The sequence below is a fragment of the Aythya fuligula genome, chromosome 3, assembly GCF_009819795.1.
Source record: "Aythya fuligula isolate bAytFul2 chromosome 3, bAytFul2.pri, whole genome shotgun sequence".
In the NCBI taxonomy this organism is placed as follows: Eukaryota; Metazoa; Chordata; class Aves; order Anseriformes; family Anatidae; genus Aythya; species Aythya fuligula.
The window spans coordinates 79,806,798-79,834,680 of record NC_045561.1 but is presented as its reverse complement, the minus strand read 5'-3'; the positions used below and the strand labels follow the sequence as shown (position 1 = coordinate 79,834,680).

General features: G+C 38.8%; 1 protein-coding gene across 1 annotated transcript; it reads left to right on the top strand.

Moving 5' to 3' along the window:
• The first annotated feature begins 252 nt into the window (after positions 1-252).
• On the top strand, positions 253-27,883 carry LOC116487484 (vesicular inhibitory amino acid transporter-like). Its single transcript, XM_032184477.1, has 2 exons — positions 253-477; positions 26,732-27,883. The coding sequence occupies exons 1-2, from the start codon at positions 253-255 to the stop codon at positions 27,881-27,883; spliced, it is 1,377 nt and encodes a 458-aa protein (XP_032040368.1).

Below are 27,883 nucleotides of genomic sequence, written 5' to 3'. Positions count from 1 at the left end.
ATCCTGGAGATATTTCTTAAGTTGGCATTTGAATCTGGAACAAATAAATGTGCTAAGGACAATGAACTTTACTAATTGCAGCTACAATACCAATGATAACCTAACAGAAGGATTAACACTGTACAACTGCTGAAAAAAATAAAGACAAGTAAAGAAAGATTTTAATATTTGGTATTCAAGATGGCTCACCTGAAGCAGACTTTTTCATCTCTTTTCAACTGCTTTAGGGAAAAAACATATTTCTTTTGGGGAATGGTAAGATGGGACAGTTGCCTAGAAACTGAAGAGAATGTGAATTTTGCCAGAAGAGATGAACTGAACATTGAAGAGAGAGAGGAATCAGATGGACCCCTGAACTTTGAGCTTGATGTTTGCCACCAGGATCCAGAATATGAGTCCCCAACTCCCCTGTCACATGCCCAGGTCAGACTGATCACCAGCTGGGAAGCAGCATGGAATGTAACAAATGCCATTCAGGTAACCTCTTACTACCCCACTCATTATAACCATCATTTAAAAAACTGGTCATCACTTAGCCTGCTTTCTTTTACTTAACCATACCATCACTCTGCAATATTCTAAAAGGTTTCTATGAATGTATTACTAAAATATTTCAACCTTTCTGCATAAGATTAACACTCTGTAAAAATACAGTTAGAAAGAAAAAAAAAAAAAAAGAGAGAGAGAGAGATGTCAACTAAAGTTTCAGAATTATTTAAACTAGGTGAAGATGAAAAGGTGGCAATTACAACTGTTTTAGAAGTGCTGAAATTATCTTCAATAAGTATGTTTTAATTAAGTGACAGGGACATTTGATAGAAATGTAAGGTAAACATCTACTAAAAAGGGGACAGTAAGAGTCAGACTGACGTCAGACTCATTTAATGATATATAAATTACTGATATGTAAGTTACTAGATATGAATTGGAGCATGAAGCACAGCAAGTGTAATAATACTTTTTAATGTTAAAGAAAATATTTGAGTTGAAAAGACTGAAAGGATTTTATCTTGGCATTTCCTGTGGAATATAACTATCTTTCTGAGTCCTTAAATTTAGCTTTAAATGTTTCAGATTCTTTTTCTCACTTTTCATGATTCATTTTCTTACATAATTCTATCATTACAACTAACTTTGTGTCTGATAAGGTAAGAAGAAATCAGTACCCACAGACACATCTAGTCCCGGTAGCTGTTACTTAAACACTTTTTATGGTATTCTAATTATAGAAAAATAATCCTTCCCATGACACACAAGTCTGTGCAAATGCTGATGAACATTTGTTTATGTATCCAGTTTATCCCTCAGCTCTGCAAAGAAAAAGGACATATTTCTAACCCTGATGTATTTTCAAACATGAGCACCACCATATGAGAGCCAATGTCATAACATCTAGGGCACAGTAGCGTATCATACTCAGAAAATCTTCAGCTGTGAATAAAAGTCCTAAACTATTCAAACTGTATTCTAGTAACAATTTTTAACTTCAGTGTCCCTCAGTAGCATCTAGTCAGGGCAGGAGTCTGGGATGAGAGCCCATTATTTTCTCTGTGAGTTTTGCCTTTGATTACACCGAAGCCAAGATTTCATTCTGGAAGTCAGTTTTGTCAATATTTACTGTATGACCTTTTGGAGAGTCACATTCTCTCTCACCTATTGTTTTCCCTTCTGAAAAACAAAATTAATAATGCCTCTGTAATACATCAAAGTGCCTAAAAATTCTTGAATGTCTTTATGTAGACAATTACTATTAATCATTAATATTGTAGCTTCCAGTTCAAAGATAGACTTATATGATAGAGAAGCCTATTTAAAAACAAGATAAATTTGAGGTAGGTTATTTGGTCAGATCAGTAACTATGATCCTAGTTAAAACTTCCAGCATTTTGAGCTTTGCATACTGCTATTCAATCTCAGTTGGTCAAATATTTTAGAAATTGCCATTGAACAGTTGCCTGCTGCTATACTGAGCTCTCCTTCTAAGGCAGACTGAGGATGGCAAAGCCTTGGAACTGCAGTTAACTTGAAAGCACTGTCAAAATGTTCTAATGACACATTGTGGAGCTGTGTGCATATGCAAGCACATATGTGCACATGCATGCATTTTTCCTGTTTCCCAATACCTTGGCATTTGGCTTAGGAAAGAGGGTAGAGAGCAGAGAAAGGAAAGGGGAAAGGCAGGAGAGAGGGAAAGAATATTGAATGGGTATCTGTCAGTAAAAAATAACAGAAGAAATTTCTGTGAATAGCTTTGAAGAGAATGTCAGAGTTATCTGAATGATTAAAACAATCCAAACATTCTTGACTGGTGAAGTAAATCTATGCTAAAGTGACAGTTGTTTTTGCTCTACCCAGAGGAAAGGGCAGAAGTGTTTCGCATGGCAATTAGAGGTAAATATTTAAGCAGAATTCTGAAGGTTTGAACAGTTATTTCAGTGAATGCAATTAGTCTACAAGTGAAATTATTTCCAGATTTGTTATAAGAACAATTAAGTCTTTGGTCTCCAAAATTAAATATAAGGGTTTTCTCAGAGTGCTTAAAATGCAAATATTTTCATACAAACAGGTAGAGATTTTTGTTTGTTTGTTTTTAACTTCAACTGAAAAAGTGTGCAGCTTTGATGACAATATTGTGTATGTAAATGATTGCTTCAGACATTTAAAGTTTCCAGGGAAACATGCTTCATATTCCAACGTCGCACAAGCAAATGAAAATCTGTATCCAGTTAATCTGGGTAAGGACAGAGACTATAAAGCTGAGTTAATTCAAAAAGGAAAATGAACAGCATCATCTGTCAGAGTGATGCAAGTGGTATTTGTTTCTATAGAGCAGTAAAAGGCTGAAAAAATGTGCTAACTTGTATGGTAGTGCTGGATATATAAGCAAAACAACAGTAGCAAGAAGAAGGCAGTTAAATTCTAATGGTACAACATTTCTCAGCAGAACCAAAGTTCATACCATCATGTCTGTAATTCACACCATCGTGAGTCTATCTCGCCTTATTAGGTCTCAGGAGCACAAACAAGATTAACAGAGCAAAAAACTCAGCCACTTTACGAGGCAGCTCCAGAGTACTTTCAGTATCATGATGCTTCTACAGTCTTTAAAATACAATGTAATGCAAGTATATATTTGTACCTGCAATACAAGTACACAATTCTCCCCTGGACATTCAATGAATTATGATGTTTTATCAAATCATACCGAATCTGTCATTTCATTCAATGAATCCAATACCTAATAGAGAGAATTAATTTTATATTTTATATCTGGTTTTAATGTGTTTCTGGATTGTCAGTCTCACTCCCCTGTACCTTTTGCTTAGATCCTCAGGATGAAGCAATCTTTTTTCTTTCCCATCACTTACGGGCAACATACCATAATTATTCAAAGAAATGGCTGTGCAAGTTGCCATGAACCACTAGGTACAAGGATACTGCATTATCTTCATTCAAAACCCATGTTAGAGCTCTTTTTCTCTCGTTATGTTGTTTTAAAAAACTTGTTAACAGCTGTTGGCAGGCTGAAATAATGGACTTGTAAGCTGTACATCTTTGTCTCTTTACTTCTTTTTCACAAGTTCTGTCTGTAGCCATCTCTTGCAGAAATAGATTACAGAAACATTGGAAATACCTATGACAGAGGCCATTTTCTTGTTCCATGATCAGAATTACATGGCTGGATTCTTGTCTACTGTGTGGGCTTCTAAAATAACAATAATGTAATTAATATTATTTATAGTTATTTAAAGTTGTGATAATAAATTAATGATTAGAGTAGTGATCATAAATATGCTCATTATATTTATATTCTGTGGACTGTACATTACTTTAGAAAAGACTCAGCACTTCAATATTCACTGTTTTCATAAACAAAAGTATATCTGTATTTCCATTAAGGTGTGCCATTATAGATACATTTCCAAATTGGGTTCTAATTTGGTTCATCTTTTTTTATGGGACTTTATACGATTCAGTAGAGAATATCAAATTGGTTGTATTTATTTTTCTATGATGATTCCTCCCAGTTACCTGACTTCATCTCCCTAATATAGACTCAATCTTCAGAGTGCTTACTGTCATCAACTCCCATACATTTAAGTGGAAAACACAGTGACATTGAGAAGCAGGATTAACAGACCTGTCCCCAAAGATACACAGGCAAACATCCTTTAAATGTGCCTAAACACACTTCCCATTAAGCTTTAATGAGTATGTTTAAGTATTTTATATATATAAATATAAATGTGTACATCTTTATGTATTTAGAAAGCTAAGTGTTTTCACCATCAGGTCATTAGATGTACCACAATACAAATCTTCTCATCCTCAACCTTAAATAATTTAGTCACATTTAACTAAATAACCACTTAGATCTTAACTACAGTATTTGATCTTAAGTATTTATTTTCTAGACTTGGGAACAAGGGTCAATCCTGTTTAGTGCCCAGAGCAGTAGCTTCCTTGAATTATACATTGAAGCTAAAGTTATACTCTGAACTAAATTATAGATGTCTGATGGAAACAAACTGCTGTATTTCATATCAAGGGATGGTTCCAAAAAATTAGAGAGATGCCTGATGCTCATATCTAATCCAGGAATGGCAAGTAATTCAAGTTTCTAAATGGAGCTAGTCAAAAAGTGACAGCACAAAGCAAAAATTCAAGACTGTATGCCTATGTGTAGTACATAAAAATGGCAGTTTGTACAGTTTTAGCTAAAATGCACCTGCAGTACTGGACAATCTTATTTGTTTGTTTGTTTGTTTGTTTGTTTGTTTTTAATGTATGTGCAACCACAAACTCACATAGCTGTAACTGGAGAACCAAAAAATCTTAGAACCTGGTGAGAGCCATCTAAACTCAAATGTGTTTTTCCTTTGATAGACTGTCACCACCATAGAATGCAGTTGCTATAAGATGTGTTTAGGGAAGAAGATTCTAACTAATGTCCATGCACTGGTTTCCTCTTTGGATCTTTTTTTTTTTTTTTTTTGGGGGGGGGGGGGGGGGCGGGAAAGGGGAGAAGGAAAGAAGGCAGAATAAGATTGTGGACATATGTCGCTACTTCATATAACCTTTTATATTCAACCTTTTTTTCATATAACTTATTATATTCAAATTCAGCTCAGACTCTAGTGTAATTCTTTAGTTTTTTACATACATTCAGATAGCACAGAGAAGACTGCATACTGTATATATATTCTCTGTATTCCCAAACCTACTTTTTTTCCACAAAAGCTTTTTATCAACAATATGTTATACTTCAGCAATGAAATTATATCTACCTCACAGAAGTCTCCTTAGATGACATATAAGCACTGTACAGTGGACTGATTTTGACTTAACTAACTGTCACTCAGATAAATTTCATTAGAGAATGCGCTGTATCAGCCTTCTTTTCCCTTGGTCAGCTGGAAACTGTTATGTTGGAAAATGTTATGAAGCCAGGACTCCTAAACATATAGAGGTGGCTAATCTAAAACTTTTCCTTGTTCCAGGAAGAAATACTTGTATTGTTCTTATGGGATTTAAGTTGTGGTTTTGTAGGCTTTGCATTTTATGTTGTTCATCACATCTGGGCCATGAACAGATGGAGGGAGTGTTGAATGGATTTACAACAGCATATTCTACTGTAACTATTATGGAAATGTTAGGGGTGGCAAGCCAGTTTTCCATAGCCCCTTTGTGTCAGATTTGCCATCAAGTAGGAGCTGTGGTATAACATAACTACTCTACAAATTATTCCCTGGACATACAATCCCCAACATATGGAGCTTTGTTTCAGAAAGCACCATACTAGCTCTTAAAGCATCGCAGAAACATGGCTTACAGAAGTAATGAATCAAAGTATTGCAAATCCTGCAGTCTTCTAGATGTCAAAAAGACATATTAAAAATCTTTACCAGTTAAAGCAGTCCTTAGATCATGCTTGCCTGTACCACAGGCCCCAAATTTCCTTTCCTAATAGATGAGTAGCAAGAGAGTTAAAGGAGGTCTCCTTCTGTCTCTCTTTCACCCTTCCTCTGCCCCATTCATAAAAGACTCTAATAGCCTCGGTAGTTTGGCTATAACTAATCTGCAGTGATCTATAATTTATGACTTATGTTTTAAGTAAATTGGCATATATTTTAGACGAAAGGGAGACATTCTAAAGTATAGTACTCAACATACACTTGAAATTTAACATGCAAACTCAGCCTTAAGTGTGAATATCCTGATTTCACTGGGTATAAAACAGATGTATTTAAAAATGTTTGCTTTTAGTTGATACCTTTAATATCATTAGCTGATTTTCACCCAAGTTTTAGTGATATAACCAACATTACAAGCTTTTGGTAACAGTAGCCAGAAGCACTGTCAGGCTTAAAGAATTCTGAATTATTCTGTTCAAAACTTCAAATTATATATAAACACAAAAGATATTTATTTGACACCTGATATTTAGCAATGTCAAATGTCTATCATTTCCAACAACATTAGATGAGGCTCTTCTTGGCTACTATTTATGAAATCTATATGTTTCAGTGTCTGAATTTCAGAGCCACAGTATTGCAGGTAATCATTCTTAGAAGTAGTAGCTAAGTTAATACAATGCATAGTATACTTATCCTGGGTTTTACGTTCAGCTTGTTACAGTCTAGTCAAGAAAATCTTATGGAATTGACAAATGCATGTTTCTAGTAAGCAGAGACTAGTTGATTGTTCACATTTCACCTAAGTTTGAAAATATTTTTGCCTGCAAAATCTACTAGTAGTGATCTTTTGGAACAGTTATGTTACAGGTGTGAGGCTATAATTCTCCTACATAAGGGAGCTGGTAAGAGTTAAAATTGTGTTCACATGAAAGGACAAATGACCTAGCAAGTAAGCATAAAGCAGCATGTGTTAGCCTTGGCTAACAGCAAAACTCCCACCCGGCTCCTTGCTCACCTCCTTTCTCCTCAGCTGGGCAGCAGAGAGAAAAGAGAGCAGGAGTGAGAAAGTTCATGTCTCAAGGTAAAACCAGGGAAATCACTCTCCAGATACCATTGTGGGCAAAACAGAATCAACGTGGGGAAAATTAACTTTAATACGAATTAATATATAGATGTTTCATTCTTGCATCTTATACTCAGAAACAAAAAGACAAACATTAAAGAAACACTCTTCCTCCTCCCTTTTCCATGCTCACCTTAACTTGTTCACTCCAGACTCCTCTACGAACCCTCCTTCTTCCTCTCTATGGCCCTTTCTAAAATACACTTTCCAGAGATGCCTCACGTGCAGCCAATGGGCTTGGCCGTGCCCCACTGTGGGGCTGCTGGAGCTGGCTGTGTTCAGCACTGTCCTCCCAACAGAGGCCACGTGCTACCTACACCTGGACACAGAAACCCAATACAAGTAGAAAAGCACATTGGTCTTGCTGGTGCATTGATCTGACTGCTGCACGTCCTTACAGACATGCTTTCCAGGCAACAATAACACAAGGTTTTAATTGGAATTTGCTACTTGCTTTGGCATGCTGCCAAATTTAGCCTTCCAGCAGACGCCTTTAGCAGGGACATCACTATTTCTACTATTTTATATCTCAGTCAGCTTAAGTACAGTTACATGAATGAAATAAAATTCCACCTGAGGACTGTAAACCTTGACAGTCTTCAAAGGCCAACTACTAGCAATGATGTTGCTAGAGCTCAGCAGACAGCCTGCCAAGTGTCAGAGGTGTGATTTACATATACATTTACATGCATTTGCAAAAAAGTTGTGTTGGTGTGTATTTCTCCCATGACATATGTAGAATAAATGGTATGTGTGAGAAGCACTTCAGAAACCTGAACACTGTCTTCCCCCAGACCTCTTTTTTTTTCCTTTCATCATTAGGAAATCTTTAAGCCACCCAGCTGATAGCCTGTTCTGGGAGTCTTAAAAAAGCCTAAAAAAGCTTTTGCTTTCAGTGATAGGGAGATAAGAAGAAAAACACACATGTTACATAAATCTATTTTTTTATAAGGAAAAGCATACTCCATGTATCAACTATCTCTTCACAGCTCTTTGCAAGCACATCTTCAAACATTGAATCAAACGTAAGCTTACACATCTTTTCTTTAACAATCTATTATTTAGCTTTCTGCATCTATTGACTGTGATTTCGGCTCTTCCAGTTAAAATTGCCATTGTCAATTTTTTAAATATTTAAACAAGCATTCCTATGAAGCTATATGAAGATATTTATTTGCACTCCTCGAAGCTGCATATAAATATCATTTTGCTGAAAACTTCACAGTTACAAGTTGTAGTGAAACTACCACTTATGGTCTTGACTCACAGCTTCTGGTATTGACTCATAGTTTCCTTGACTTCACTGTTTGTCTGCATTTGTTTCCTGTTATCTCACCCTTAGATTTTAAATTCTTTGGAGAAAAGACCATCTTTATGCAGTCTGTTTGCACAGTGTCTTGCACAGTGGGATTCTGATCAAGGACTTCCAGGTGTTCCAATAATGAAAAAATTTTCCAAAGTAAGTCCCAAAACATCTTCTATTTTATAGAGACTCTTCACAAAATAATAATTGTTTAAATGTGGCCTATGATAAATCAGTCTGGCATTTGATCCAATTTCCTATCCCCTACCCCTTTTTTTTTTAATAAATAGAATGGATTCTCCTTGCTGTTGAGGTCTATTGTAGGGACTGAATACAAAATAAATCAGCAGACTAATGTGATAAAATTAACTTTAAAATATCCTGCCTTTAAAATATGCGTTTGTAGTGGGTTTGCATGGCAATGTTTTGGTACCAGGGGGCTTTAGGGGTGGCTTCTGCGAGAAGAATCCAGAAGCTGCCCCTTGTTAAAAAAGGCCCCCGCTGCTGGACAGAGCTGAGCCAATACATGATGTCGTTTGCTCCTCTGTAAGAGCATATTTAAGAAAGGGAATAAAAAAATGATGGGCATTTTTTTTTATTTGGGCAGCTGGGAGAGAGAGGGGAGTGAGAACCAGCCCTACAGACACCAAGGTCAGTGCGGAAGGAGGTGGAGGAGGACTTTCTGCTCCAGGTACCAGAGCAGCAGTTCCTCTTCGGCCTGTGGAGAGGCCCCTGGTGGAGCAAGCCGTCCCCCTGCAGCCCATGGGTCCCACATGGAGCAGATCTCCACGCTGCAGCCCATGGAGGAGCCCCCGGTGGAGCAGGTGGATGTGGCCTGGAGGAGGCTGCGGCCCGTGGAGAGCCCCTGCAGGAGCAGGCCCCAGACCAGAGCTGCAGCCTGTGGAGAGGAGCCCACACAGGAGCAGGGGGTCTGGGGGAAGCTGCCACCCATGGGGGACCCATGCTGGAGCAGTTTGCTCCTGGGGGGAGGATGGACCCCATGGTATGGAGCCGTGTGGGAGCAGTTCCTGAAGAGCTGCTGCCTGTGGGCAGCCCCCACAGGTTCAGTTCAGGAAGGACGGCATCCATGGGAGGGACCCCATGTGGAGCAGGGGCAGTGCTTCTTTTTTTGTTTGTTTATTTCTCCTTTGTTTCTCACTTCTCTAGCTTGTCAGTAATAGGCAATACATCTTACTATCTCCCTACTGTGAGTCTGTTTTGCCCAGCATGAAAATTGTTGAGTGATCTCCCTGTCCTTATGACAGGAGCCCTTCGCATCATATTTTCTCCCTCTTCCCTTTGAGGAGAGGGTGTGAGAGAGTGGCTGTGGTTGAGCTCAGCAGCCCACCCAAGTAAAACCACCACAGTATTCCATCTTAAAAACGCAGATGGTCAAGCAAGAGAATGACAGAACCATGATATTATAGATAAATGAATATTAGTGTTATGAAAATTATTCCTTTTGAAATAGTAATTGTTACCAAACAAAATCAAGTAACTGTCAGCTGTTTGAAAGCAATGATCACTTTATTCCACAGAAGAACCCAGCACACCAAGATTTGTTTCAGAAGGATCTCTGTCTCCCTCAGGCGAAGGGAATAGCTGAGGTACTTTCTCTCTACCTTAAAATCAAATCAACCTACCATGCTTTTTGACCTTATCAATCCCTGAGTGTATTTTTTTACCATATGAAGGCAAACAGATGGCATAATATCTCCCTTTTTAATTCACACGCACTTGTGCCTTTTTACAGGCTCTAGCACATGTCATTGCCCACCTATCACTGATGGAAAATATTTTTCTTAAAGATCTTCTTACTATCTGACTTCTTGAACCTATGAGATGCGCAACCTCAGAATATTTATTTGCTTTAATGAAGAGCATTTACACGTAACTCCTCCCCAGATAGCGTTTCTCCTAAGACCGCAAGAATATTGTGATAGGTGGCAAAAGGTCAAATATTTTGCCAGATATAAGTCCTTTCCTGTTTTAGATAAACTTCCTTCATTTTGATTAGCAAATTTTCAGCAGATTGTTCATTTTTTTATATAAGGAAAGGGTGAGCTTTAGGGTTCATCAAAGTATAAAGGTTAAGACAATCTCAACATCTATAGTATATGAGAATTTAATGCTAAAATTAAAGGACATCTGAATTACTATGATATTATTTTAATGTACTAACAGAATCAGAAATAGTAATGCTATTATAGTTGACATTCCAAAATGCAAAGCGTCTTCCACACAATCCATAGATGGGTAATCTACAGTTTACCTCAGTGTGTATAATTCTTGACAGCAGGAGATTTGCTGAAATTGTACAAGCTCAGTCTGAATGAGCTAATGGAGCTATTTGAGAAAATAAAAAGCCCTAAATACTGATTACACATGGTACAAAAGATGATATATTGTACTCTAGTTTTAGCATTGTTAGCTGTATAAAACATTTTGCCCCTAAAGCTAAGTAAAAGATATTGACTTCCATTTACATCTATTCTCCCTGTTCTCCCCACACACACCATGTTTCTTGGATGGAAATGTTTCTCTGTATTCTTGGCCAGTGGCACTAGTTTTGCCATATGTAAAATACTGTCTTCACTAAATAGCTAACCAAAAAAATAAATAAATTAGTATTTACTTCTCAAAAATGTAAACATGTGAGTCAAAGTGAGGAAACATTCACTTCAGCTTATACACACATACTCTGCTATCTGTTTCATTTTCTCTCAGTCCATCTCTTGAATTGAGACAAATAACAGCACCAACAGATTATGTTTTGTAGGTCCCTAGAGCAAACATTTTTGGTTGCTTTATGATATCACTAGCAACAGTAGCTTCAGCTACTGTACATGGGTATTTCCATTCATGATAGTTATTTTTCATTGCTTAGCTTTCCCCTCAAGAAATGTATTGATTCAGGCTAGTTCCTCCCTCATAAACAGACATATTTTTGTTGTTGTTTTCAGTTTTAAAAATAATTCTAGCTTGATTATTTCAAAATAAACCCAGGTATTTCAGAAATAATGAATAGTCTCATGGAAGCTTAAAGAATTGCAGCTATGGGTACAAGAATTATACGATGCAAGAGTTTTATCTTTCATACATATATAATGACTGTTAGTTCCCTCATTTAGCTGTTTGTATCATATTTAGGAGTTGACACTGAGGTCTATTCTATCTCACCACATTTTAAAGCAGTTCTCTTGACTCTTTTTCTGCATCATGTCTTCAACTCCAAATGTCATATCCCCAGCCACCTTCCCTTAAGGGACTTAAAAATCTTCTGAGCTTTAATTGGGATCTGGAGTTTAAAATGAGTTCTCCACTTCTGTTCTTGTTGCTTTTGCTTGCCTGCTGACTTTTTTCACTTTTGCTGGGAAGCCAGCTGCTCTCAGTGCTTTTGCTTTTGTACTTTTCATTGTTGTCATCTCAAGTTAAAAATAAAATACCTGCACAAAACTGTAGGCTTCCCTCTGCTGCTTGGATTGGATTTCAGAGACTCTTTGCTATTTCCTAAATTGTGAGGAGCTGCCATTCTACCCCTGAAAGTTTCCTTTCCTAATCAGAATGGATAATTGTCTGCATAATTCATACTTTCCCTCTAGCCTTCTACTGATTCCTGTCTTACGCCTACAGCTACGTATTTCTCATATCCAGTCATTTTTTCCGCACAGCTTCTTGCCTATCATATTCTCTTACCCCTTGTGGCTACCTCGTGTGGTTCACGACCTTATATTGCAATATTCCTCAGGTTGCCTAAAGACAACTTTATCCCCCTGTTCCTGGCTCCCCTGGTGCAGTCATGTTCCCAGGCTATCCAGTTCTTCTTTTGCTCTTTCCAGGCACCTCAAAGTCTCATGGCCTTCACAGTGGAACCCATCTTACTCTATAGATGATGTTGAAAGATAGACACCTCTGGTGGTGCTTCAAATATCCTAAAATAAGTTTTAAGGATCCTACACTGTTGGAATAAATAGCTCTTTGGTGATGCTTATTTCTATCCATCCTCTCCAGAGCTAGCAGATTAGTTGTATTTTTTTCCTGTATTTATGTAGGTGAAGTTAGGAATCCCATTCCTAATTAAACATGCAACAAAAGAAGGTAGATTTGTCATGTATTTTTGTTTGTTTGTTTGTTTGTTTGTTTTTCTTTTTCTGTTACTGTGTGTATTCATTCATTGAATGTCTGTTTTAGACAGAAAAAGTTGGGTGAGATAAATCAGATTCATAGATGTTAAGAAACAACCGTTTCCTTTGGTAAAGACAGTAAAAAACAGTAGTCACTTTAGTAACTTCAGTCAGGCACCGAGTTTTCACCTAAAATCCATGAATCTCACCTTGAAAATAAATTGGTATTTTGTCTAAATATTTGCATACAAGAAAAGAAATTTAGTTAGGGGAAAAGAACAAAAATAAATTAACTTTTATACTGATTACTCAGAGGATGCCAGAAAAGTCAGTCACATTTCTGATTTTTAGTTTTTCTCTTTATTATAAACTGTACAAATTAGAAGATTTTTTTTTTTTTTTTAATCTACTCAAAATTCATCAAAATATCCACCTTTGTTGAATTTTAGGAATGATATGATCTTTCAAGCCATTACAGGATAGAGAAACCTCCACTATAGGAATTTATTTGCGGTATCAACTTTATCTGTTTCTGCTCATGATGAAACTTCAGCAGTAAAATCCATTGCTGTTTTTTTTATCCTAAAGACAGAAGCCTCAGGGTGCCACTGAAGTTAACTGAGGTTAAGAGAGGAAAAGCATCAGTGATTTGTTGTCTACACACAGCCCAGTTGTAAGGCAGTATCTTTTCTCATGTATTCAAAAAGAATATGCTACGGTTCTCCATATCAGTTTACTGCTTCACAGACACCAAAAATAATAGTATACCACTATTTGCGTTTTTCACCCAACTATTAACTGCATTCTCTCCAGGCAGTGACAAATTTCCTCTTTATATGCTGAGCTCTGGGAGTCATCATAGCTTGCGTAAAAGTCCACCTAAAATTGGTGGTTGGGTCTGTGCAGAAGAAAAAACAGGATAATGTTAGCCAGGGGAGGATACAGTCACCTTTTACTCTGCATGCAGTCACAGTAAATCCTATGCCACCTTTCAGAAGACATAAACTGCCTTCTTTTTCACCTCTCAGAGGTGCATAAGATTTTTCTCTGCATCCTTGCTTTTTAAAAGTAACAAGAACTGTTGCTTATCCCATACAGGCAGCATTCAAGAAAAACTCCTAACAAGCCAAATGCTTTCTCAGAGCCTGAGTTTGAACTTTATATGCACTCTAACTCTTCTTTTCATTATGTAAGTGCACACTCAAAGTTATTCGTCTCCCCACTGCTTTGCTTTGCTTCCAGTCTTCCACAATCCCATCTCTGCTTGCCCTCCAGCTCTTTCAACCACATATTCAAGGAGCTCCACTCTCATGTTGCTGTACTGGATGTTTGGAGTACCTGCCTTCCTTCAGATGGAAACCTGAGAGTCAGTGATGACTTATGATGGGAGAAATAGGTCAGCAGCCAGTGAGTCTGCACTGCTCACCACTACTAACTTTCAAAGTAGTTTGCCTTAGTTTTGACTACCTTAATTTTTTCATCTTTTTCCTCTCCTCTTGATAATACATAATAAAAGTCCTCATTCTTTTACCAAAGCCTGCTTTCTCCTTTGAGACCAAGGGAAATAATATATTTTCTTAAAAGGTAATTTGCTTGGGAGATTTACTTTGTGTGATTCAGTGCATTCTTGCAGACAGCTATGAATTTATGCAAAGTAACATTTTCCATCAAAACAGAATTAAGCATCAAGCATATTATTTCAGTTTTAGAACAAATATTTAAAGCAATAGCAAAGCCAATGGGATCAGCTGTCACACTCAATAGCATCAAATCTTTTATTTGTTGAGACGTTTATTTTCCTCTATTCCCTTTCCTAATCTTTAGGAGATTCTTAAGACTAATCTGGCCACTAACAGGAGAACAAAATCAGTGGTTTTTCTGTCAGTCAAATAGACAAAAACATTGCAACTTCCTTACCTGCATATCTTATCACAGCATCTCCTGAGCAGTTTATCTGTCTTAGCATCTGTTTATGGGACCTGAAGGATTGACAGACCAGCACTTCTGAAGTTTCTCTCAGTGTATAAGGTGATTGCAGGCATTAATCACAAAATAAACACCTTAGTCACTTTCCTCCCTGCAGCTAAAGCAGACTGGCATCAGCAGAGAGAAAGAATAAGAAAAATCAGGAAAAACAAGATTGCTAGGGTCTAATTCAACCATCCCTGAAGATAAAAGACGACTTTTCACTGATATTAAAGGAGATGGATCAGCTGCTAAGGTCATACAAGCCATGGACAATATTTGAAGTTTTCCACAGAACAACTCATAGCATTTTTGAATTCTAACTCAGCCAAGCTATGAACAAATGATGAAGTGACAGGGAAAGCAGATGAGTTATTTTCCTGGTGTCTGTAGACCCATGCCAGGAGTCTGGGTAAACAGCTAGAAACTGGAAATTCTTACCGGTGAGGAGAAATAGGATATAATTGATATTGCAAATACATTTATGTGACTGGAATTTTTAAATAATTAGATAAAATATGCTTACCAAAAAATGGTAAAAGAAGCAAGGGTGGCACTCTGCTTTAGAGAGATGATTATCTGTGTTACAGCTATTGTCTAAAAAGACAAATTGTATTGTTCTTAGTGTCTTCGGTTTTAAATGCCTGTGCTGGAGATTGTGTGTAGTATGTAGTAAAACATCATTAAAGTTTCTAAAAATGATAGATGATAATCATCTAACACAAAAGATATTGAACCTAACATAAGGTAATTCTATTTTGAGCCTCATTACCTTGAATATAGATGAACAGATCAGTGGATCTAATTACATTCATTATAGGAAAACAGAGGGCAATAATATATATATACTCGGTACTTCAAAGGAGTGAATTTTAAAAACCTGGAGAAAATTATGAGAGATAATTGATTAGAAAGAAAAAATACAGACAGTAAATTGCGAAAGTAATTTGAAAGTTGTTTAACAAGAATTTATGAGATGTCCAGAAGTCACATCTCACAATTAAGAAATAGCACGCCTATGCGTTTAAACCCCTCCTACTTCAGTTGTGAAGTGAATGTATCAATTGAAATTTAAAATATACACATATATAACAAAAGGGAGAAAAGAAAGGTGAGAGTAATCATTGTAAATTATAAATTATGAAGTATAGAAAAGAGATTCAGTAACCCAAAGGTGCTAGGGGGGAAAAAATGTATCCCCTAAGGAGCAGGTCAATAAGAAAATAATTCTTAGGAATTAAAAAAATATATAGGAAATACTTAGGAAAAAAAAAAAAAAAAAAAAAAAGATAGGTTTAGTATAAAAATTTGAAACATAAATACTAGTAGTGGTATGAATTAAGTATTAATAGAAGTGTGAATCTTTACGTGACTGTGTATGTTTGTGTAAAAACACCAGAAGAAAGAGCAGAACTTTGTTCTTGTGTTGGTATGTGTTATCTGCATAGTGCATCTTAACTTTAAGTGCAAAGTGATTTTAACTAAATGAAGAGAGAGAAAAACTGACCTATAGGTAAGTGTCAAGGGAATGAACAAGAAGGCAGTAGGTATAAACCATATTAGACTATATAAGTGCACACTCCGTTTCTAAAACTCTGACAGTCTTGCTGCCGTGACTACGTCTCTGGGAAGCCTGTTCCGGTGCATGACAACCTTCTCAGTGAAGAACCTCTTCCTGATATCCAGCCTGAACCTCCCCTGTTTCAGCTTGACACCATTCCCACATGTCCTATCACTGGTCACTAAAGAGAATAGATCAGCGCCTGCCCCTCCACTCCCCCTCGTGAGGAAGCTCTAGACCACGATGAGGTCTCCCTTCAGCCTCCTCTTTTCCAGGCTGAACAAGCCAAGTGACCTCAGCCACTCCTCATACATCTTCCCCTCTAGGTCCTTCACCATCTTAGCAGTCCTCCTCTGGAAACTCTCCAACAGTTTCACATCCTTCTTGTACTGTGATGCCCAGAACTGCACACAGTACTCAAGGTGATGTCGCACCAGTGCAGGGTAGAGTGGGACAATCACTTCTCTTGACCAACTAGCAATGCCGTGTTTGATGCACCCCAAGATGCAGTTGGCCCTAAAAGCCCTAAAGTCCCTTTTGATCACTCTTGGACTTCTCCTTGTTACTTCATCATTACCAGCCTGAAAAACCAGCAGACGGTAGTAGTCAGAGGTCTGTACAAGGTGAGTGACTTTCCTAGCAATGTCTCTTACCTGAGCCCCAGGGGGGCAGCAGAATTCCCTGTGGGTTGGGTCTGGACGGCATATTGGGCCCTCTGTCCCTGTCAGAAGGGAGTCCCCCATGACGTTAACTGTTCTTTCTTTCTTGACAGAAGATGTAGCAATGCATGGGGGTAGGTTGCCTTGCCTTAGCCAACCCCTCCAACTGGGACGGGCTTTCATCTACATCATTGTTTTGACTGTCATGTTCTGGAACCTCATACCTGTTATGCAGACATAGTCGGGTAGGTGAGGTGGGCAGGGAGAGGGCTCGCCTACCACCCCAAGCAGAAACCTGCTACCACTCCCTCGCTTGGCCTATGTCCCCTCCTACAGCCTGGCAGGGTGGAGGAACTTTAGTCTTCTGTGTAGCTGCTGCCTGGTGGGATAGAGGAACCTTTGTTACTTGTGTTGTGGCAGGCTCATGAGTCTGTCTCAAGGAGGGTAGAGTATGCTTCCACCAATTTCCCTCTCTGACCCCCTGATGCTCCTCAGCCTGCTCACCTCCTCCCAAAGCTCCACCACCAGGCTAAGTAATTTTTCAATCTGGGCACACCTACCGCTGCTGCTGTCGGACACCGACAGAAAACTCAGGCACACCCTGCAGCCCAAGACCTGGACGGCAGTGTGTTTCCCTGAGACCTCTGTCTGGGTAGCCATATCAGTAACTGTGGCTGGAGAGTCTGCAGGAGAGGCAGAGGCCATGGTTTTCTGCCTGGTGGATACCATGCTCGGGCTCTTCACGAGCAGGTTACAAGCAGCGTGGTTACAAGCAGGTTACAAAGACAGTTGGTGTAGAGCAGTGAGGGACCCTCCCCACTTGCCCTGCCTGTGTGCACTGCCACTCCCCACCTGGACTGAGGCACCCTGATTGAGGCGCCCAGCCCTATTTGCCCACCTTGTACGGCCAGGGAGGGGGCGCTGCTGGCTTCTCCCGCGTCTTGTCAGCCTCCCTCGTGAGGGCTGCTGGGCCCTGGCAGCAGCATTGGCTGCCTCGAATGGCCTCGATGCTGAAAAAAAGCCCTGCCTGCCATAATCTCGCAGACGTGTCTGCCCCAGAGCCAATTGCCTCGGTGATATATCATTTCTTATAATATCTATATAATATCTAATTTGTAATATAACAAATCTTTATCCATGAAGAACTGGTTGGTGACCTGCTACGGCACTTAGATGTGCACAAGTCGATGGGGCCAGATGGGATCCACCCAAGGGTACTGAGAGAACTGGCAGAGGAGCTGGCCAAGCCACTGTCCATCATTTATCAACAGTCCTGGCGATCGGGGGAGGTCCCAGTTGACTGGCGGCTAGCAAATGTGACGCCCAACTACAAGAAGGGCCGGAGGGCAGACCCGGGAAACTACAGGCCTGTCAGTTTGACCTCAGTGCCAGGGAAGCTCATGGAGCAGATCCTCCTGAGAGTCATCACGCGGCACTTGCAGGGCAAGCAGGCGATCAGGCCCAGTCAGCATGGGTTTATGAAAGGCAGATCCTGCTTGACGAACCTGATCTCCTTCTATGACAAAGTGACGCGCTGGGTGGATGAGGGAAAGGCTGTGGATGCGGTCTACCTTGACTTCAGCAAGGCTTTTGACACCGTCTCCCACAGCATTCTCCTCAAGAAACTGGCTGCTCTTGGCTTGGACTGGCGCACGCTTCGTTGGGTTAGAAACTGGCTGGATAGCCGGGCCCAGAGTCGTGGTAAATGGAGTCAAGTCCAGTTGGAGGCCAGTCACTAGTGGCGTCCCCCAGGGCTCGGTGCTGGGGCCGATCCTCTTTAATATCTTCATCGATGATCTGGACGAGGGCATCGAGTACATCCTCAGTAAGTTTGCAGATGACACCAAGTTAGGTGCGTGTGTCGATCTGCTTGAGGGTAGGAAAGCTCTGCAGGAGGATCTGGATAGGCTGCACCGATGGGCTGAGGTCAACTGCCTGAAGTTCAACAAGGCCAAGTGCCGGGTCCTGCACCTGGGGTGCAATAACCCCAAGCAGAGCTACAGGCTGGGAGAGGAATGGTTGGAGAGCTGCCAGGCAGAGAAGGACCTGGGAGTGATGGTGGATAGTCGGCTGAATATGAGCCAGCAGTGTGCTCAGGTGGCCAAGAAGGCCAACGGCATCCTGGCTTGTATCAGAAACAGTGTGGCCAGCAGGGCTAGGGAGGTGATCGTCCCCCTGTACTCAGCTCTGGTGAGGCCGCACCTCGAGTACTGTGTTCAGTTTTGGGCCCCTCGCTACAAGAAGGACATGGAGGTGCTTGAGCGGGTGCAGAGAAGGGCGACAAAGCTGGTGAGGGGTCTGGAGAACAAGTCCTACGAGGAGCAGCTGAGGGAGCTGGGCTTGTTCAGCCTGGAGAAGAGGAGGCTCAGGGGCGACCTTATCGCTCTCTATAGGTACCTCAAGGGAGGTTGTAGCGAGGTGGGGGTTGGCCTATTCTCCCACGTGCCTGGTGACAGGACGAGGGGGAATGGGCTAAAGTTGCGCCAGGGGAGTTTTAGGTTAGATGTTAGGAAGAACTTCTTTACTGAAAGGGTTGTTAGGCATTGGAACAGGCTGCCCAGGGAAGTGGTGGAGTCACCATCCCTGGAAGTCTTCAAAAGACGTTTAGATGTAGAGCTTAGGGATATGGTTTAGTGGGGACTGCTAGCGTTAGGTCAGAGGTTGGACTCGATGATCTTGAGGTCTCTTCCAACCTAGAAATTCCGTGATTCTGTGATTATAATTTGGTATTATAAGATCACCTTTCTCTTCCTCACTGATCTCACACTAAATTCTGCTACACCAAATTTCTATATCCTAGATATGATTTTCTTTTTTCTATGTTCCTAAATATGCAGAGGGAAAACCTAATTTCTGCGAGTTCTGAGTTCAGAACTCTCAAAAAAATGCAACTGGCCCTAGTCTCTATTTGGAGGGAATCAGGAGGGTGTACTCATAGCACAGGATAATAGTGGGCCATTTTGAAAATTTTCAGGATGGGCATCATGCTATTCCACATGAGACATTCAGAAGTTAACTCGGAGTTTCTAAGCTATTTGTCCACAGTCCATTTGTTGCCCAGCAGGAGAAATAGGCATCTCAGGCAGGAAATTAATTTCATCTTTGCTAACCATCTATCTTAAGATAGATGAGTTATAAGTTGAGGTGCCTATTTTTTTGTACGATTTATAGAGGAAGCTTTGATGACCAGCTTAGACAGGGACAACTAACTACTAGAAAACTATGGCTAGTATTTAAAATGGATGTTAAAATGTCATCTTATTAATATTTTGAAAGCAGAATGCCCAGTAAGTTTGTGTTTGGGAGACTTAGCTAAAGATTCATCTGGTCTGATAATATGTAATTGTTATTATATTTGGAATTCTCAGAAGACAATGGAAATCATAATACTATTTTAAAAGCCAGAGAAATTTTACCTAGTTAAACCTATCAACAATTCTGAGCAAAATAATGTAGTTGTTAATGCAGGTTTTAATTGATACAGAATAAAAAGCTAGGAATATAGTTGGTGTCAATCACTATGGGTTTGAAGAAAAAGTCTTTACAGTCTTTATTAAGTACACTTCATATAATTTTTGTTGTAACATAGGCAGTGAAATATAAATAATATATTTAGACTTTCAAAAGGAATTTTGACACATTAATACACAACATTCTGATTTAACAATTAGTGCAGCTATAAAATACATCTTAAATAGATTAACAACAGCCTAAGTGACAGATCCTAAAAAAAGTAACTGTCAATGTAGATTTATTGTCTGGCACATGTTGCCCAGAGAGATTGTGGAGTCTCCTACCTTGGAGATACTCAAAAGCTGCCTGAACATGGTGCTGGGAAACCTGTTGTAGGTGCCCCTGCTTGAGCACAGGGTTGGAACGGGTTACCTCCAGGGGTCCCTTCCAACCTCAACCGTTCTGCACCTTGGTTCTTCATGAATTTCCAGTAGGGTTAGAAGGTTGTCTAGTAGAATCTAATTGGTATGTGGTCCAGAATTAGTCAATGTAGTCAACAGTGATCTGGAATTAAATACAAAATCACCATTGATCACAGTGGTGGCTCAGACAGAAAAAAGACCATGGACATCTGCAAGCAAGTAACTCTATTATCATAACATGAGATTAAGGGATTTGCTATTTTTGAATTTAGAGTTATTAAAGTTTTATGTTCATATAAAGACCACAGCAACACAGGTTTGGATCAGTTCTGGAAAATAATTTATTTTAGATGAAAATGAATGCTTCCTGAATTTATCTCTTTGCTCTTCCAAGAAGATATGCGAAGGAGGATTTCCTGTGTAGTTTCTGTGCCAAATTCATGCAGGGAATCAAATACATAGTTGAGAATATAGTTAGGCTTAAATGAACTGTTCCAGTGGAGTAACTGCAGATGGTGAGAAAGGCAATCAGAGCTAATTCAGCAGTCTGGCATATTAGCATGTGTTCTGCATATAGCAGAGCTGTACTAACTGAATTGTTTTCAGTTAAATTTGTCTTCATTTCTTAATTTATTTTTTTCCATCTGATTAAATCTTAAGGTGAAATCTTTTTCTCTCTTTCTTTGTAGCATCACTTTTTATTCCATTTTATTCAATTGTCTTTTGGCATGTCTTAACTCTGGCCACAATTCAATCTTCATTACTTTTTAATTACCTTTCAATCTGCCTTTTTTTTTAAAAAAAAAAAAAAAAAAAAAAAGTGTCGTATTTCTGGTCAGAACAGCCTTTAAAATGAAGCTTTCACTTGAGATTAAAAATGTCTTAAAATTGAACATCAAAAAATGTTGATATTTTTTCAGGTTTCTTAACTGTGCTCATTTATACATTTTTCTAAACACGTATTATTCTCTGGGGAGGTGCTTGCCCTGAGATGAACTAGTGTTGAAAGGTCAGAATGGTAAATGACCCACTTTTTGCATTCTATGCAAATCCATATCTGGGCTTTTTAAATGAGCAGCCAGTCTTTGTGGTGGGGAAAACACTACCATGTAGTTCAAATATTGCAATCAACCTATCAACAAATGCAGAAATATTTTAATGTGCAGATGTAATTTGGAAATCCTGACATGCTTGTTTTTTTATTGTTGGTGGATCAATAATTTCTGGTGCTTCCTCTTGGGGATATTCTTACAAGGCTAATAGCTTCTAGCCACGTCTGACCTTTCCTTGCATGCCCTTTCCACTCCTGTCCTTGCCATTTCTTCAAAGGCTGATCATCAGTTCATCCCCCAGTCCTTTCTTCTTTCTAGACTGAGATACCTATGGCTAAGTCTACTCTGGATGTTTGGTGGGGACCTCCATCCAGGCACACGTGTTCACTAATTGGCAATGCACACCACTAGCCACTCCACTTCCATGCTCAGTTTAGGGTGAAAATATCAAAGTCTTATAAATGCCTTAGAAGACAAGGGCCAAGGAAGGCTCACCCCACTGGGTAAGCTTGTGCCCTCTACTCCACTCTAACTATATGAACAACTTTTTTTCTGAGCTATTCTATTTTATAAACATATCATCTTAAAAGAGCATAATTAGAGTTAACGTATTTGGCTTTGTACTAGAATTTACTCTTGTACTAGAATTTATTTTTGAAAATAAAACCACTCAAGGAGGTACACTTCCCATACAAAACACTAAAACTAAGCTCTGAGAGGCAATTTAAGAAAATGTTCCCTTTGCTGCTCATTTTTAATTGAGGCCTCACAGCTAAGGCTCTCTGTGCCATAATTTGGACACAAGAAGATGGGATTGGAAGAGTCAATATGAACAAGTGCTGGGAACAGACTGGACCAAACAAGGACTGGCAGATGGCTTAGGAATTACCTGTGTAATTCCAGTGGCAGAGAATCAGTGAAATGCTGACACACTCTGTCCCCATTCTCTGTACAATCACTCTTCGTGAGAGGTGCAGAAAAGCCACCTTCAGCAACACTACACCATGAAAGAATTTCTCTATGGAGGAGGAATTTTCGACAGATAAGTCACTTCAGGCAATACTTGAAGGCTGCCAAACAACTTTAAATCAGAGAACGTAGCCCAGTGCCTGTGCTGTTTTATTACAGTGACAGCAAAATATGTGCTCATTAAAGGTATCTTTTTCTTTGAAACTATTTACACTTGTTGACATGCAGGAAATGGCCCTAACAGAAAGTATTGCTTTTGGAAAAGTAAGAACAGAAGATCAAATCCAAAATGGGTTTGGAAGTCTGAAAAAAAAGTCTTTCATTCTTTCAGCTCTCATTGCCACCACTAACATTTTCTGGCTATACTGCAGAAATATAACAATGTGCTAATACAATAAACTTTACCCTTTTGTTGTTGTTGTTGTTGTTACTTTTTTTTTTTAACCTTTTTTAACTTTTTTTTTTTTTTTTTTAATTGAAAAAATATTACTGACAAGACATGGTAAGCAATGTGTCATTTCACCTCATACATACTTAGTATATTGGCATGTTCAGAGTTCTCACATTTCTCTCTACTAACCAGGCTCTGCATCCAAAAAAACAGCAAAACCAGTTATGTCCACAATGTTTGCTTTCCTTTATTAACTGAAAGCTGAAGGACACAGAAATAGTAAGTCCCTTATACAGATCTCACCAGCAATTGATTCTGTGAAATTCATGTTGAAGACATGATTTTCCTGGAAGGAAAATTTAGTTTCTGTAAAAACGTTCAGTGTAGAAATTCTAAGCTCATTGTATGTGACTTGAAATTGGCAATCACTGTTATGTAATTTTAAGAAGAATGTATATAGCACAAGACTGGATTTGTTTAATAAGATCTGAATTCAAAAGTTGAAAAAAAAAAAAAAACAAAAACAAAAAAACAAAAAACTTTTTCATCCTGTGGTGTGTGTTAGGTACCAAATGAAAATTTGATATAAACAAACGGCAAAGCGATGTTAAGAGGTTAGAATTATGTTATACTCTGATTAAACTAACAATTAAACTAGGCAAAGCAGACACCTGTGGGGAGGACTGTAAATGCTGTCAAATGTGATAAAGTCTCTAAAAGACTTATGCTTTGGTTTAGTTTGAGGCTAGTCATATAAACGTTAATGGACTAAATTCAGCAGGGGAAAAGTCTTTGTGTGGGTAAAGCCTGTGCTGACACTTACCTGCATTTTAATTATACAGTCACCCTTCAGGTCAGCAGATACTCTTTGAACTCCCAAATGCCGGTGAAGGGGCAAAATAATGATGCTGTGAGTGTGGAACAAATGAGATAAGCTTGCTACAAGTTGCAAGAAACTGAGAAAACATCATTGTTCTTATGTTAATATGGAAGATGACTGTGGCTTTTATCTTCCTGACTTTTTCACAGACTTGGTTTATTTATGATTCTTGTAAACTCAATCTGTTTTGTAAATTTCTTTTCCACAGATAGTTTTCATAGGAAAGGAAACACGTTCTGTACTTTAGGCAACGATCTAACTTGACAGTCAGTGAAAGCCATGATTAAAAATGGCATGGTAACAAAAGTTACTGTTACACATGTGCTACCTGCAGTCCAGATACAGACAGATATCTAGTCTTTTTAAGAAAGTAGATTATTAGATGGCAGAGTAGATTATTAGATGGTAAAATTTTGAATATTTCAGTGAAGTTCATATACAAAAGATGGCACCTGTGACTTATGCAAAAGACACTGATATATATGAAGTCTTAAAAAAGACCAAAAAAAGATATCTAGTCAATAACTGTATTGTTATATCAGTAATAACTGAAGTACCTGTGTTACAGTGCACAAAGGCGTAGACCTTTTAATCGAGATGTACTGATGTGCTTTTAATATGATACTTCTAGATCTAATTCAGGTGAATGCTGAAGATATTTGTATCTAGAGTGAAGCCTGGTGAGATTGGCAATGCCTCTGGTTCATATGATGGACACTTAAGGACTTAATAGAAAAAGTAATTCTCTGATTCAATTTTTCCTCTCTGGCTGATGATACAGGCTCACAGTAGGGCTGAAAAGGAGTGCTATCTCATAGCTGGAAGAAAAGGAGAATACACTTTGATGATTATTCAGTGTTTGAAAAATTGTCCCTCTTTAGAGTCTTCTGTATAGGAACGGGCCTGCGAATGCTTGTACCATGTAGAAGTGGGGTGCAAAGTATAAACCTTGTGAAGCTGAGGCAGGCATCCACCTTCTTGACATATTGCATAAAAGCTGGGTTCCTAGGTTGCCTTCACAGGCAGTAACATGCTGGCTACAGAGTCTGAGTCAGTTGATAGAAAACACCAAAGACAGAAACATGCCTGAAACACTTGTCTCCACGTGGTCTCGTGTCAAAGATTGTGGCTGAAAAAGTCAGAAATCAACATTTAGACAGTTAAACTCACCTTTTCTGCCTTGACTTCTGAAAGCAATCAGTGACACTATTCGCTCGGGTAGTGAGAGAGGAGAAATGTGTCAATCCCCTCAAGGAGAATGAGAGTCCACCATTTTTCATGGGGATCAAAATGCAAGTCTCTGAGCCAGTGTAACTGTACAGTGTAACTGTACGCAACAGACCTCCTCCTCTTCCTAGAGGTATATGTCCAAAGGACAGGATTTGTCCCATCAATGAGATTGATGCATGTCACCCTCCTTTGGAGGGATTCCAATTCACTATGAAAAGAGCCATGACTGGCAGTTTAGAACAGTAACCCAGTAACAAGTGACATTCAGAAAGCCACTGGTGGTTAGTACATGGTAGCAAGGATTTCATTTAAAACAGAGGGTAGCAATGAATTCCACTGGGTAATACTGAAATGAAATTTAGCACGCCAAGAAGATCCGACTGGTTTGTGAGCCACCAAGTGGCCATTTTGATGGCTTACAGGATGTACAAAGGAGGCCTCTTTCTGTTGGGGGTTCACAGGTTTAGCAGGGCAGAATGGAGTTGCTCAGGTTTGCTCAGAAATAAAATTAAATGGGTTGGTCCAAATCAAGTCCTATCAGGCTAAAGTGGTGGTCATGAATGAGAATGAATGCTCTTATTTCATCGTATAATCATTGCTGTAAGAAACACTGAAGTAAAAATTTCTGTAGAACTAGTTAACTATACTTCGTTTCCTTCCTACCTTTCTTCAGTCATCAAGAACAAAAAAACCTCCTAACCACTATGACTAATGTGCATTGCTTAGTTTCAGCTTTGAAAAAAAAAAAAAAAGAGAAATGCCACAAAAGCTTCTTTTGTAAACTAGATCTTTTTATGAATAGCTATAGTTCAAGGGTTTTGTTGGGTCTGTGCTGTTAGAAATTAAACCACATAAAAGTGCAATTTGTCCTTAAATACAGAGAAAGAAGAGACAAAATATAGATAAAAAAGACAAAGAAATACACACACTGTTCTCTGAAAGTAAAGTGCCACATTTTTACTAGATAAAATAATATAATTCTGTTCCTTTCAGAAACTGTTTAACGCATGTCTACATGTTTCACACATTTTAAACAGCTAAATAAGTTTGCATGTTCTAAAATCTCAGCTTTGAGAATTGCTTTAGTAGTGGACTTAACTAGAGCATGGGCTGCATGAGGCATACAGAAGCCACAAAGGAAACACAAGCAAACTCTGATGTCACTTTAATGCTTTTTTTTTTTTTTTTCCAGAGGTGTGTTAACAATTTTTACACTGAAGAGAATTGTCCTTACTGGATCTATCTACAGCGTTATTTTTATTTTAAATGAAAGTTGTGGAAATGATGATGGTATAGCTGCTTAATTTTACTGTTATTGAACCTATTTCATTATATGCATGTTGACTGAGTAAGTGCCCCTGAACCTTCTAAAATGTGCTTCTAATCACATCAGCATTACTTATTAACTAAGGACGTGACTCTGTCATTCACCCACTCTTTTTCCTAGCTTATCATTACATGTGTGTCAGTAAGAACAGTTATTTTTGCTAATAATTTAATTTATCATAAATGAACACATTTCCCATGATGGTTGCTTACTTAGCTGAATGTAGCAGTACTTCCACCTTGCAGTTCAGTGAAAGCAAAACTCAATGGAGGGCAGGCTTGGGAGTGTGAATTCTAGTAAACATTTTGCCTCAGGGATGTTGTGTTATCTTTTCTTTCTCTTTTTCCTCTTCAGGGAATTTTCGTCCTAGGATTGCCGTATGCTATTCTCCACAGTGGATACAGTGGCCTGTTTCTTATTGTCTTGGCTGCAGCGTTATGCTGTTATACAGGCAAAATTCTAATCACTTGCCTGTATGAAGAAAATGAAGACGGGCAGCTCATAAGAGTGAGGGACACATATGAAGACATTGCAAATGCGTGCTGTAGAAAGCTATCTCCAAACTTAGGTGGTATAGTTGTCAATGTGATCCAAGTTATGGAACTGATCATGACATGTATTTTGTATCTGGTTGTTAGTGGGAACTTGCTGTTACACAGTTTTCCATATGTACCAATGACTGAGAAAACTTGGTCTGTAATTGCATTTATTACATTGCTGCCTTGTGTATTTATCAAGACTCTCAAAATTGTTTCCAAACTCAGCCAGCTTTGCTCTTTGGTTCATTTCATTATTCTCTTTGTAGTGATGACTTACTGTCTCACACAAATACATCAGTGGTCCTGGGCAAAATTCAAACTCTCAATTGAGTTTGAGGACTTCTTGATTTCTATAGGGGTGATCATTTTCAGTTACACTTCACAAATATTTCTTCCCACACTTGAAGGTAACATGAAAAAACCAGGGGAATTTAGGTGCATGCTGAATTGGACTCATTTTTTTGCTTGTGTCTTGAAAACAACCTTTGCCCTGACTGCATTCTTAACCTGGGGTGAGGAGACAAAGGAAGTTATTACTGACAACCTGCCATCATTTCTTCAAACCCTAGTGAATTTGTGTCTTTTAACCAAGGCTCTTCTTTCTTACCCTTTGCCCTTTTTTGCAGCCACAGAAATTGTGTATGCTTGTATTTCTAGAGGCAACTATTCCAATTACAGTTCTCCACTGTTTGCTCTGGGTCTAAGAGGCTCATTTCTCCTGTTAACTCTGCTGATGTCCATGTTCATACCACATTTTGCCCTGCTGATGGGTTTAACAGGCAGTATAACAGGTGCTGCTATGACTTTTCTTCTTCCTTCTCTCTTCCACTTAAAACTTAAATGGAAAAAACTATCCTTCTCTGAGAAATGCGCAGATATCTCTGTTTTTATTTTGGGTTTCCTTTGCAGCCTTGCAGGCGTAGTTTGCTCAATAAGAGGGCTACTTAAAGTATTTGGAGAAGGGTAA

Bases quoted from the DNA above. Each gene is read 5' to 3' on its own strand.
- LOC116487484 (XM_032184477.1), top strand. From the start codon at position 253: ATGGTAAGATGGGACAGTTGCCTAGAAACTGAAGAGAATGTGAATTTT. The intron at 478-26,731 runs GTAACCTCTTAC...TTTCCTCTTCAG, and splicing joins ATGTAACAAATGCCATTCAG to GGAATTTTCGTCCTAGGATT.